The sequence below is a fragment of the Lactuca serriola genome, chromosome 6 (genome assembly GCF_051521515.1).
Source record: "Lactuca serriola cultivar US96UC23 chromosome 6, Lser_US96UC23_V15, whole genome shotgun sequence".
Taxonomy (NCBI): Eukaryota; Viridiplantae; Streptophyta; class Magnoliopsida; order Asterales; family Asteraceae; genus Lactuca; species Lactuca serriola.
This window is the reverse complement of record NC_136413.1, coordinates 147192501-147206174: the sequence shown is the minus strand read 5'-3', so window position 1 is coordinate 147206174 and position 13674 is coordinate 147192501. Positions and strand designations below refer to the sequence as shown.

The 13674-nt window shown below is 35.3% G+C and overlaps 2 protein-coding genes across 2 annotated transcripts in view; one reads left to right on the top strand and one right to left on the bottom strand.

The window, feature by feature from the left end:
* Nucleotides 1-394: 394 nt before the first annotated feature.
* Nucleotides 395-3682, top strand: LOC145057040 (uncharacterized). Its single transcript, XM_079004800.1, has 7 exons — nucleotides 395-722; nucleotides 1942-2205; nucleotides 2339-2483; nucleotides 2567-2721; nucleotides 3101-3163; nucleotides 3251-3319; nucleotides 3395-3682. Exons 2-7 carry the CDS (start codon nucleotides 2014-2016, stop codon nucleotides 3479-3481), a joined length of 711 nt encoding a protein of 236 aa, XP_078860926.1. The 5' UTR covers nucleotides 395-722; nucleotides 1942-2013; the 3' UTR covers nucleotides 3482-3682.
* Nucleotides 3683-9676: 5994 nt separating this feature from the next.
* LOC145057039 (beta-adaptin-like protein B) overlaps nucleotides 9677-13674 on the bottom strand; it is a 5090-nt gene continuing 1092 nt past the window's right edge. The window contains exons 2-15 of the mRNA XM_079004799.1: nucleotides 13416-13613; nucleotides 13189-13302; nucleotides 12858-13108; nucleotides 12607-12742; nucleotides 12300-12479; nucleotides 12146-12238; nucleotides 11854-12065; nucleotides 11712-11775; nucleotides 11452-11631; nucleotides 11281-11373; nucleotides 10838-11199; nucleotides 10553-10742; nucleotides 10272-10475; nucleotides 9677-10186 (exon numbers count right to left, since the gene is read on the bottom strand). Coding sequence (XP_078860925.1) covers nucleotides 9881-10186; nucleotides 10272-10475; nucleotides 10553-10742; nucleotides 10838-11199; nucleotides 11281-11373; nucleotides 11452-11631; nucleotides 11712-11775; nucleotides 11854-12065; nucleotides 12146-12238; nucleotides 12300-12479; nucleotides 12607-12742; nucleotides 12858-13108; nucleotides 13189-13302; nucleotides 13416-13613 — 2583 coding nt within the window. The 3' untranslated portion in view covers nucleotides 9677-9880. The remainder of the gene's footprint in view (nucleotides 10187-10271; nucleotides 10476-10552; nucleotides 10743-10837; nucleotides 11200-11280; nucleotides 11374-11451; nucleotides 11632-11711; nucleotides 11776-11853; nucleotides 12066-12145; nucleotides 12239-12299; nucleotides 12480-12606; nucleotides 12743-12857; nucleotides 13109-13188; nucleotides 13303-13415; nucleotides 13614-13674) is intronic.

Genomic DNA, 13674 nt, shown 5'->3' with positions numbered 1-13674 from the left:
TATCAATAAAATATGTTTTTCTAACGTCAAAAAACATTTTTTTAATAAGCTGGTTTATTAATGTTTGATAGATCATAAACTTTTTTATAATAGTATATAAACTAATTTTTTAATAAATTATTTAAAATAGCTTATTAATAAATTATCTTATAAATTTTTTGTTTAAGCGTCAAATACAACTTTCTATCTTTAATATAAAGGTTTTTCAATAAATAGGTGAAACTAATATTTTCGGTTAATTAAATGTTGTATTTATAAATTAAATATCATTTTGTTTAATCAAATTATCTTTCTTCCTAGATAATAACTCAAACAGGCAGCAACCGGCAATAGCAAGTAAAACCGGTCAACCCGAAAGCAAAATTATCAATTATGTACCGTACACACACAGTCTCTCTCAGTGTGTGTTTTATTCATTTGCAGGTCGTTCCAATGGCAGTTGGTAAGCATTTAGTGTGTTTATGTGAGAACTGTCTCTCCTCCCTTTCTCTCTCTAAATCATATGCTCCATATTTTCCAACAACAAAAAATCTCAATTGATCGAAGAATTTTACCTCAATCGTCATACCAAAACCACTTCGAAATTCATGCATTGCTTCCCCCAAAACCCAAATCAAAATCAAATGTTTTACCCCAATCTGATCCGAAATTTGAGTTCTCCATAGTTCACCCCGAAATCCTTATTACCTCTGTTCGTGAATGCTCTCTGCTAATGGTTCCAGGTAATGAGTGTTTAATAGTCAATGCTTTTGATATTTTGATATCGATTTAAGCTTGATTAACGGTTCTAATTTCATTCTGTTGAATCAATTTGAATTTTTTTTTTATCGATGGGATTCTGCAGTGAATATATGCTGCTGTTTTGGTTCAATTTGCATTTTATATTGCTGCATGTATTCATTTTCAGTGATGTAAATCATTTGATATCATAATTTTGCATCAATGTTTGTTGGTTTTACTCTTCTTAACCTAATTTAAGACTTGAGAGACTACCATTTCATAAGATTCATGTCCATTTATTTTAAAGAATCCTTTTTCTGTATTCATCTCTTGAATAATCAAAACTTGGCTTTTTATTTTTATTATCACAACTTGACAAAAATCTAAACTTTATCTCCTGTGGCCTATTTTACTATATTTTTTTAATAGTAAATTGATCATGTCCCTCAGATTCTAGTTGTTTAATACTCACGTAATCATTTTTAAAACTAAAATATCAAGGGACAGGATTAGGGCTCAAAATGCTATGCAATTATTTGTAAACCAACCACCTTATTAAATACGAAAAACATCAATTTATTTATATATTATAGCATACTCTTCTCATTTCTTTATACAGACATTATATTTTGAAAAATTTACATAAGTTACAACTTTTTTTACCATTATAATTTGAAACTTTTTATCCAGTTTTAGCTATGAACATTTCAAAACAAGAAAACTAATGACAAGAATCACTCAAAGCTAACACACGAATGATGTAAATTTTACAATTTAACAAGTACAATCATTATCTTGTAACAAAAAAGAGAGTCATTATTATATCTTCTTTGATTCATTTATTGGTTCATTTATTGCTACCAAACAAGAGTCTGTGAATGATATGGAGATTAATGAATACTCTGTGGGGTCATCTTGCATTCAACATTCCCTTAAACTGTCTCATGTCAGAATTTTTTAAAATATTCAAAATCTTTAAGCATAAAAACAGAAAACACACACACACCCTCTCTCACACACTAACCATTTCAAGTTGGCTTTATCTCAAAAGGGTCTGAATTTCTTTGTTGGTATACCCTTAATCTTTATTCCTTTTCAGGTATGAAGATTTAATGAATATTATCATATGTGACATGTTATTATTATTTTTAACTTTATTTGAAATTTGTAGTTATGTTATCTAATCATATAACTAACTGTTCGTTTCTGGGAAAATTTCAGATTCTTGATTAATTTTGATTAGCTGAAGACTTATAAGAAAAGAATAAGATTTGTGGGAAAGATTTAAGGGAAATGGTGGAATCTGAGGTGTATTCTTCTAGAATCTTCTCACATTTTCGAGAAGAAATTGGTGAAGAAGAGCTTTCTGTTCTTCCAAGACATACAAAAGTTATTGTAACTGGAAACAACCGAACAAAATCGGTTTTGGTTGGTCTTCAAGGTGTTGTCAAAAAGGCTGTTGGCCTAGGTGGTTGGCATTGGCTGGTTGGTATTTTGTTTATTCCCTTTTTACTCATTCCATAAAAGGAATGGAATCGATCATTACAACGGAATTGAAAGAATCCCACATAGGAATGGAATAACATTCCATAAAAGTAATGTTTTTTTTTTGTTGTAGGTTTTGAAGAATGGAGTGGAAGTGAAGCTACAAAGGAATGCTTTGAGTGTTCTTGAACCCCCTACAGGTCATGAAGAAGATGGAGAATATGAATTTGATAATTCTAGTTGTGGCTCTGATGTTGGTGAAAAAGACAATTTCTTTTGTAAGTTTTTATAAAAATAATTCTTGCATTTGGAAACTATTTTCATGTTAATGTTTTTGTTTAATATATTTTTTTGGTTGCAGCTGGTGCTATGGAGTTCAGCAAAGCAAGCAAGCCTAGGGTTCGATACACAAGACCATGGGGTCAAGGTCAAGGTCAAGGTCAATCTCAGTCAACAAAACATTTTAATCGTATTGGTTCCAAAGAAGTTCAATCCAATACGAATCCATCTTACACAGTAAGTCAAAGAAAGATCTTGTAAAGCTTTCTTGAAAACAACACTTATTTTACAAGAAACAGAATCAAGATGCAATTTTGACTTTTCAAGTCAAACTTATATATTTCAAAGGTAAAACCCACGATGAAATAAGTAAAATTTTGAAAGAATTCGGTGGAGTATAAGTAACTTTGTAACATATATTGATTTAAAAAGTGGGTTTGTTTGACTTTGACCTAAAAAGTCAAAATGCATCTTAAAACATGAACACGGAGTCAACAATTGGAAAGCAGGTGACTTTTGTAGTGGGTTTTATCCATATAATGAATATAAGCATTGCATCGGATCTTGTCATGCATTTTCTTGATTTTCTTGATTTTTTTTGTGTGTGTTTGACCAGAAAGTCAACTTCGCGAAGCTTGGATTTGACACACTGTGGCGATATTATAGCACCTTCAACCTTGTAAGTATACACCCCTACCCTACCCTACCCTACCCCACCCCACCCCTAACAAGATTCACATATTGGAACTGATTTTAATTTCTTCAGGGAAACATACATTCTAATCCAACAAAGGAACAACTGGTGATTGCAATCCAAAAGCATTTTGCTTCACAGGTATATCTGGTTTAGGGTTTAGGGTTTAGAGTGATTAATTATGAAGCTGATTCATGTGTGTTGTGAATGGAACAGCGAGTGAGTGAAGTGGAAGTGATAATGGAGTTCGTTCATGCTGCAAAAAGACAGAAAAAAGGAAGAACACACAGGGAAACAAGTTGAAAGGATCCGTGTGCTTTGTTTGTATAATCTAATCTAATCGAACACGTAAATTGTTTGTGCTAACTGATTTAGCTCTTACTTAGGAACCAAGTAACTCTAGAGATAGGAAAACTTATTAGTCAAGCAATTCGATACTCTTGCGAGATTTAACCGTGTAATATATCGCTCTATGCCTCGGTTTATAAAGCTTAATTTCCTCTATGTATTGCTTTGATCGAGTGTTGAATGTTTAAATAGCATCTTTTGGAAATATCGTGATTAGAAGTTGTGACATTCCTAAATTTTGGCCCAATTTGAAAACCATTTATGTTTTAAATCATCTTATTTGCAATGGAAAAACCGTGTTATTTTCAAACGATAATTAGTATGTTTCGATACTAGGTGTGACACCGTGTATTGCACGAGTTGATTTAAAAAAAAAAATTAAACATTAAAGTATAAACATAAAATATTTTTTTAATGTACAACTTTAAAATAAGAAAGAAAAAAAAAAACGTATTTATTGCAATTTAATATCATATATACGATATTTAATATTTTACATATATATAAGTATATGACTTTAATTTTAAAAATTGAAACAAACCAAAAGTTGACAAGTGGATAATATTTATTTCAAAAATACTACAAAATGACAAGTGTCAAAACTCATGAGAGATTAACATGTGACAAAAAAAACCTTCATTTATTAAGAAGGATTAGGATACACTGAGTGATTAGGTTGATTTACAACTATGTATTGTACTATTATTGTTCTCTCGATAGACTTGATGGTTGGTTCCGCCCATTTGCCATTTTGAGGTATGATTTGATTCTAATAGTATTTGTGTGTAAACTCTTAATTTCACGGTTTATATTTAATGTAAAGAGGGTTTTCAGAATAAATCTCTCTCCGAATTCAAAACTTTGAAAATTTTATAGGCAAAATTATAAGGTTGCTCTATGTGATTTGTCAAAACATACTAGTTTGAGGACAACTATCTAAACCACTACTCGCTCGGTCTTGTAGTTTCATTTTTTGCGTAATGCATATTTAAAAAAAATCTACTTTTTTTTTTTTTTACATTTTTGGTACATTGTTTATTTATTTCTTATTAAATAAATATAAAATTAGAAGGAAACCCCTCTCTTTTTGTAACATTGTAAAAATCATGATAAATTTTTTTCGTTTTCGTAAAACATTTCCACAACCAAAATATAATCAACCATTGTTTCAAGACAAATCCATAAAATCAAAGTATCAAAAATCTCTCAAAACATATATCAGCAGGAGGATGTGTACGATCACACCCTCGCCTTGTCCCGATCATCTGATGTACCTGAAACAATAAAATCAAAAACTGTAAGCCAAAACTTAGTGAGTTTCCCCAAAATACCCCACATAATAGTACATACTCAATGCATACACACTGGGCCCACAACAACAGACTGGATTGCCCCTGAGCCCACAGCATGAGACTGTATTGCCCACTCTCGGCACACAACTCATGACTGGCTTGCTCTCGAGCCCACACCATAAGACTAGATTGCCCTCTCGACCCTCAGCTTATGACTGGATTGCTTCCAAGTTTGTTGGCTTACAACACAAAACAATATTGCCTCAACCCAACCGCATAATGTCCACATATGCAACAGATAAACAATATCTAACAAATACAGATAATCATACAAATCTACCAATCTAACAGATCACTACAACATAGCAACGTCCTATACACAAGGGTACATAACACAAATCGAGTGGGTGCCTTCGACTCACGAGTACATTGAGGAAAACTCATTTTGAAGCCAAGAAGATAGTTAAGCTGATCATTGATCCAAATATTGACTCTACATGCCACCTATACAACAGACAAGGACCAAGTCTCATTCTACAGCTCAAAATACTCCAATTAACCTAAAGTCAAACTTGGTCAAAGTCAACAGTTAATAGCCCAAAATTCCAAATCAGTGAGTCGTCACATCGTGGCCATCCATCGGCCACGTCGTGGCAGCTTAAGGACAAAACAGTCGGATCCTTACCCAGTTGTCATGCCGTGGGGACTAGTCTGAACAACATAATGTGTTAAGTTGTTTCCCAGCAATTCCAAGAGCTCCAAAGCTCAAATATGGTCCTTCCCAAAGTCTTGATGGATAAATTTTCCAACTTTATCCATTAAGACATACCAATAAGTCAAGATCTCAAACCTTATGTCCTTAAAGGCAATTCAAGGCATGCAAATACTCATTAAGCACTTAATCACTAGAGTTACTCTCCCAAAGTTTCCAGAAGGGTTTCATACACCTAATGGACCATAAAAATCACAACTTTATGGACATGCATGTCTAATGCATGTTTCTTCCATTTTAGGTCAAAACATGGCAATTATGAACTCAAGGATCGTACAAGGGACCAAAACTCCAAGGATCCTCAAATCTGGAACATATAACACTAAGATGACCACAATGATCAATAAAGTTGCCAACTTTATGGAATCCAACCATCCAAACTCCCTCACCATAAAGATTAAGGGACAGAAGGGCTAGATCTAGAATCAAGTAGCATAAAAATCGGATCTTGAAGGATTACAAAAGTCTATAAACGTGCACAAGGAGAATGGAGAGAGTTGCTTGCTGAACAAAGCTCAAGAGGCACCTTTTTCTTCTTTTTCAAAACACCACCAAATACCATAAAGCTCAAGAGTTAGCAATGGAGGCTAGGGTTTGCTTCAAGAGGATGAGGGAGAGTGTTTGAGGCCGAGGGTGGGCAACCCTAGCCATCACATCCCTTAAATATGGGCACAAACCCCGAAATTAGGTTTGTCATTAAATAGTGGCCACGTCGTGGTGAATAGATTGCCACACCATGACACTTACTTAGCCTCCACGTATTTACCGGCCATGGCCACGTCCTGGGATTCATTCACCACGTTGTGGCCACCAAAATTCAAACTTGAAATTTAATACTTTTTAAGATGGACATACCCAAAACTAGTCGTTACAATTCTTCCCCACTTGAATTAGATTTTGTGCTCGAAATCCACAACTGAAAACATATATGTATAGTGCTCGTACATCTCTACCTCGAGCTCCCAAGTCCACTCAGAACCCCTTTTGATGCTTCCATTTAACCTTGACCAAAAGTACCACCTTGTTGCGCAAGGCCTTCGTCTTCCTATCCAGTATATCCACTGGTCTCTCCATATAATCCATATGCTCATCGACTTGAATATCATCCAAAGGAACCACCACCAAATCATCAACCATACATTTCTGAAGCTAAGAAACATGGAAGGTGTTGTGATCTGACTAAGCTCCTTAGGCAGATCCAATCGGTAGGCCACCTTGCCTATCCTAGCCATTACCCGAAACGGCCCAATGAATCGGGGACCCAACTTGGCCCTTTTACTTAAGCGTATTACACCCTTCCAGAGGGATACCTTCAGCAAAATCATGTCCCCGACCTAGAACTCTAACTCAGATCGTCTTCTATCAGCATAACTCTTTTGTCGGCTCTTAGCTGCATGTAACCTCTTCCCGATCAACTGGATAAGCTTCATCGTATGAAGGACCACCTCAGTCCTCCCTATGACCCTGTGGCCGACCTCTCCCAACAAACTGGTGTGCGAAACTTCATCCCATAGAAAAGCTCGTACGACGGTGCACCAATACTAGAATGATAGTTGTTGTTGTAAGAAACTCAACTAGAGGGAGGTAAGAGTCCCAACTCTGAAATCGATAACGCAAGTCATAAGCATATCCTCGAGCGTCTGAATGGTCTACTCACTCTAACCATCAATTTGAGGGTGATAAGCAGTGCTGAAGTGCAGTCTTGTACCCAAGTCCTCATGAAACCTTTGCCAAAACTAAGAAGTAAATCGTATGTCACGATCAGATACGATAGAAATCGGCACCCTGTGGCAAGTGATATCTCACGCACATACACATCGGGCAATTTCTTGGGCTAAGAGCTCTCCTGAATGGCAAGAAATATCATACCTAAATTTGTTTATTTCTTGTCGAGTTAGCGTGGCATGTCAGTTTTTCCACCTCTACTCATGGACATCTTTGTGACGACACACACTCAAGAACACACACCACCCTCTATCACCAATTTCTGCCACCACCATCTACTGCTACCACTACCACCCTCTGCCACCACCAGACCTGGAAATCGACACAAACATACACCTAGAAATTTGTTTGTTCTTCAACACACACACACATTTAAGAACTCCATGGATGAACACGCGACCTCATGGGTTTTTGTTTGAAATTGTTCTTCAACCCAAATGAAATATTTTTCTTGATTCGAAAATCACGATCTCAAGGCTTTTGTTTTCTAAAACTGTGAATAGGGTTTGAGTTTGCAGCTAGGGTTTCGTCCGTTAGGTTTTGCGGTGGCTAGTATTTGGGTTTGTGATTAGCATTATGTCGGTGGCAGTTCTACATTTCAATCCAACTATGAAGGTTAGGGTTTTCAAGGGTTTGAACAAATAAAAACAAGATGAGATTTCAGCATTGGTAGTTCTACATTTCAGGGTGTTCGACAGTGGCAAGGTGGCGGTATCCGAAAGAAATGAAACCATGGTGGTGGCCGGTTCTTGAGAAAGAAATAAAGGAATATGGTTAGGTGCTTCTTTTTATTAATAAAATATTATTTTAAAACTGAAAAAATAATAATAATAAAATCTAATCAGTCATAAAAACGTAAGATCAATTATGAAAAAAATGAAACAACATGGACTACTCATGCAAGAAATGAAAACACATTGACATATGTAATGATTTAGATAGTTGTACTCAACTAGCCTGTTTTGACAAACCACAAACAACTTAATTTTTCCTTCTTGGCCGACGCCTCTATCCCTCTCTTTGTCGAGTGTTTATATATTTCATCTCTCATGTCAACAGGTGGGTGAAACCGTACGATTCCCTACATATACATTAATTGACAATTTTAAGCCCATATGGATACATCGAAATTTCCACATTGTCAATCTTAAGTTCTTAACTATTCCTCTTAGACTTGATCAATTTATACCCATTCCTTAATGGAAAATAATTTTTTATGACACTAGTTAATTAATTGGAAGCTTGATATGATTAATGATACATACCTAATGTACATCGTTTACCCAAATTTGTCCCACCATCACTACATGAATTATACACCCTTTTAACCTACCAAATTAGACTCCAAATTAAAATCAAATTATAGAGAATAGTTATTCTTTAAGGTTAAAACATGTGACTACAACTTCATGGGTGTTACATAAGTGAATAATTTCATTAACAACACATATGTGTGGAAGGGGCTTCATCATAGATTGACAGTCAGCTTGTACGATTGTGCTTTGATTTTGGATGGGATTGCTAATGGCAATCATGGGGTGCCAATGTGCCATGGTCCATTCTTTTTACTGATGCTAGATGCATTTTATGCATCATTTTACATGTCTAATTTAGCCAATTGTATTGCATTTAGTTATCACAACTCATAATTTTCACATCCTATGGATGCAAATAACAAAAGATTCCACCATTGTGAGGGGATGCCATATGAGACACCTTGTTGTGGGAGAGGTTCTTGTGACATGTCCAAGTATCAAATTCAACAAATTGACCCCGAAGTCTATGACATCCTTTGAAGCCTACTACCACTGTTTTAGGGACTAGTATATCACCTCAATAACATCGATAACACTGTGTCATTGAACAACGCTTGGTCCTATAACTTATGCTTGGTTTCTCATCCGAATTTCACATTTTCGTACTTTGTCTTCTACTTCTAGGCCACTCACAAATTCAATTTATGGTCTTGTTTTTATAATGATTTAGACTTAGGTTCGTTTGTTTTTGGTTTGTTGAAGATTAATATCAATGGAAGACGTTTTTTTTTAAATAAGGAACACAGACCCAAATAGTTAGTTTGAAGAGGATGAATAAAACGGTATTGTCACATATATATAAAATATGTTGTATGAAGACGGTCAGTTTTACTTCCATTAGCACTGTCTGTATGGAAGAGGAAATAGTAATAAGCTTGTCTTACATATTAAATCCAAAAAGATAACCCAAACACGAAAAGTATAGTTTACTCCTAACAAAAAGACAACAGACAAAAAGGAAGTGTAAGAATTCTACTGTAACCAAAACGACATGGTTTTGATATTGTGTACATACAAATTTGTATACAACACGTACCTCATAATATTCAGAGCCAATCATGCTTTTGGGTTTTCATCATAAACATTAAACAAGGTAGCATTCTTACAAACACACAAACAAAGAAACACGATAACTTTAAAAAACAAACAACTCTCAAAGTACAATGATTCCCTATACTTATACTATATATCAAAATGCAAAACTTATGCAAAAAATAAAAAAGAATGACCAAAATCAGGGAATTACGAATCAACCCCTGTGGCTGAGGAGAGTCTCAAGGGCTTCAAAGAATAAGGGGCCCATTTCAGGGGTAGGAGATTTAATCGCACACTTGAGTCCCGGAACACCGATAACCGCTGTAAGTTCAATCAAGAACGGGATTCCTTTCGGGATTTTAGCCGACAGGTACAACACCTCTTGATTCCCGTTCTTACGTTTTGCAATGAAGAACATGTTGGAAGAAGCTAATTGCTCAATTGTTGCGTCTACATTGTTTATTGTAATTCCAGGAATCTCCTTTGACACCTCATTGGAATCAGGCAACGACTTCCATGTCTGGAATAAATATGTATACATCAACCAACAAGTAATAATATAAAGTTTCCATGGGTAAAGAAGTAATTTCACATTTTTACGTTACCTCAAGGAAAGCAGATCGTTCCATTCTTCCATCTTCCATGAACAACACAAGCAACGATAATCGATCGCTAAAATACCACACAGGCTGTTGATTGTTCTTCACCGCCACTTGCAAAATTGAATTCGGTGGGCCAGGTGCTATGTTCTGGAACAGAACCATTGGAAGAAGCGTTCTTGCCGATGTTCCTGGTTGAACTTGAGGGACCTGATTGTAAAATTGTAATTATTCATTGTTTTGAAAAATCAGCAAGAAGAGGGGGGGTTGATTGTAAATATATATACCTGGAGGGGTCCACCTGCTGCGAGACCAAATGTGTTTTTGTTGAATTGAATCATGAATCCATCGAGTGGAATATTTGTGTTGTTTTCCAAGTTTAAACTGTAGAATATTTGACCGTCTTTTCGTACTAGTTGACCGCTTATTTCCAGACCTTGACCGCTTGCTGCTGGTAATACAACCGGTAGAGGAGGGCTGAAATTGTAAATAAAACAAAAATTAAATTTAATATATAACAGGGGATATTTTGGTACTTTAGTAAAATAATAAAAAAAAAAATTTGGCCTTACCCAGCTGCAGGCTGATCAACGGGGACAATGGCATTATTATCGTCACCGCCATCAAGACCCATAAGATCAAGTAAATCCGGCACAGGGGCGGCAGCAGGTGGTGGTTGTGGTAGTGATGCACCACCATCAACAACCAGTGAAGATGAGGTTTCGGTATATCCTCCTTCGATTCCTTCCGGAAACTCTTCTTCTTCTGTTTTTTGAACAGTTCTGACACGTGTTATGAATGTTTCAGGGGGTTTGTGGTATACAGAGGACAAAGTAGCAATGTTTGCAAGAAGCTCATCCAGGAGAGAGGAATCCAATTGATTCGAATCATCACTTATCACTGGCTTCTCAGCTAACACAACATCTTTAGCAGCCTAACATACATTACAAAAACAAAATAATATTAATAATTTAATTTAAATTTTCTGAATAAAGCAATATAAAATTTTATCAACCTCCGGATCAGTTGATAAAAGACGCCAATATATGTAAGCACGATCCCTAAGATCTGGATTGTCAGTCTCCACAGTTGCATTATTCAAAACAACCTGTAAAAGTGTAAAATTTAAAGTCTACATTATAAATAAAAAGTAAAAACACAAAATTGTATTCAACAATCTTACTACCTGAATCATCTGTTGTGGTCCTTCGGTTGGCTTCTTGAGAAAAAGCTTAACTGTGGCAGTTAATAACTGCAATTGAACTTGTGCAGGTTCTTCAGGGAAAGTCTCAAGGAAGCTTTCAAGAAGTTCATCAGCATTATCAATTCTTTCAGCATATTCACCAATAATCCAAATCATCGACGCCTGTTTAAAAAACAATTTTTACTAAATCTCTACATAAAGCAAAAGAGAGAGAGAGAGAGGATAACATCATAACACTATACTTTGGCCTCTGGTTCATCCAAAGTGTCCAAACTCTCGCAAAGTGTAGCAATGATAGATTCATAACTGTGGTAAAAATTTGAGTTAGTTAATATAGTATTATGATTAAGAAAAAAACGGGGGAAAAGAAAAAGAAAAAGTTACGTGTTGGGGTATCTTCTGAAAATATCTTTGATGACTATAATTGCTTCTTGAACAACATAATTGACTTTAATTTTGATGAGTTCTAGAAGAACACTAATGCAACGTTCAGCTGCTCTTTCTAACTTAATAGCACAACGCCCAATAGCACGAACAGCTTTTCTCACAAACTCTACATCTACTTCTGTAGCATATTCTTTAAACTCCAACAATACCTAGACACATGATTATGAAACATCCATTTAACAAATATAGTCCTTTGTCTTTTGTCTTTTGTAAGAAATGTTTTGGTCACCTGATCGATATTTCTATCTGAAGCAAGCTTAATCATGATCTCTAACTTCTCCATCTTCACATATATTGGATCGTTGTACTTGCAGAAGAATACCTACAAAGTAGTTGTATTTTTAACAAGGGTATGAAAAGAAGCAAATACTAAAGCATGATACCTTAATTTCATGAGCAAGAATTGTAGGACGCCTCTGTACAATAAGGTTGATGTTCCTTAATGCAACATATTGGATCTCAGGTTCTGCAGAAAGTAATGTTACAAGAGGAGGAGCCATTTTCTTGCAGAGGTTTCGAATCACATCAGGACTGCTGATGAGTTCCATTTGTTGAAGGATCATCTTTTAACCCAATCATGTTGAAAAGTAGAGAAATCAGAACATGGATATATTAGAGTAAATTACAATACTGTCCCTATGCTTCATGAAAAGTAATTTATTTAAAAAAAAAATAAGTAATCAAATCCACCTTAACAGCTGAAAGAACAACAGCACAATTTGCATGTTGCAGTCTTGGAGTGACTCTCTCTACTATATTTTCAGCTTCACGAGCATCAGCTGCCTTGTATTTGGAAAGAGCATCTAATATGAAAACTTGACCCCACCTATAAATATATAACAACAAAAAAATTATAACAGATAGCATATTATGATAACATATATATATTTCTTAGCAGATTTTAGTAAAAGATAAGTAGAGTATTCAAGAATCACACTCACTCGGTGCATTCATTGAGAGCAGTAAGAAGTTTTGTAAGTGTACTTGTGGTAATATCAAAGATGGGTTTACTGCTGTTATCTTGAATTTCTGCAAGAGCTGCAACAGCATTTGCTACAACCATAGGGTTATTGTCAGATATCAACTCCTTAAGAGCTTCCAGAAAACCCCTATCTTCAACTAACTCGGCATTAATGTCATAAAGTTTAGCAACACATATAGCTGCTGTCTTTCTAACATAAGGGTCATCATCCTGATAGAAGGGAGTAGAAAGTTAAATCATTTTATATTTATATATAAAGATTCCAACAGTAAACAGATGTGTTATGTTACCTTGAGACACCTTTGGAGGGGGTCACAAAGATATTCTGTAATCTTATCAACTCGGATGCATCCCATTGTTCTAACAGCTAAAGCACGAATCAAAGGATTTGGGTCCTGTGAATCCTGCAATGTTCAATGCAAATCATATTTTGGTTACTTTATTAATTCACTTATGAGATAGAATGATTATACAGTATCATGCATAGTATGAATCTATAGCTTCTCCTACTTCTTGCCTTCACAAAAGTATTGACTGCAAGTATTGCTAGGTCAGGCTGACTTTTAGCATAATTGATGAGATACAAGTAAACAAGCTTCTTGAGCTCCAAATTTTCTGTCTGCATACAGTTGAGGACATCTGTGAATAGTGATGAAACATCCTTGCCAACAGTCATGGCAGCAATCACCTTTTTAACAGCATCTTTTCTCTTATCCTGGATAGCACAAGAAACAAATCAAGGTAATGAGCTAAAATAGTATCTGAATAAGCCATCA

Coding starts and splice junctions, on each gene's coding strand:
- LOC145057040 (XM_079004800.1), top strand. CDS start 2,014: ATGGTGGAATCTGAGGTGTATTCTTCTAGAATCTTCTCACATTTTCGA. Junction 2,206..2,338: donor TAGGTGGTTGGCATTGGCTG/GTTGGTATTTTG, acceptor TTTTTGTTGTAG/GTTTTGAAGAATGGAGTGGA. Junction 3,320..3,394: donor AAAAGCATTTTGCTTCACAG/GTATATCTGGTT, acceptor TGAATGGAACAG/CGAGTGAGTGAAGTGGAAGT.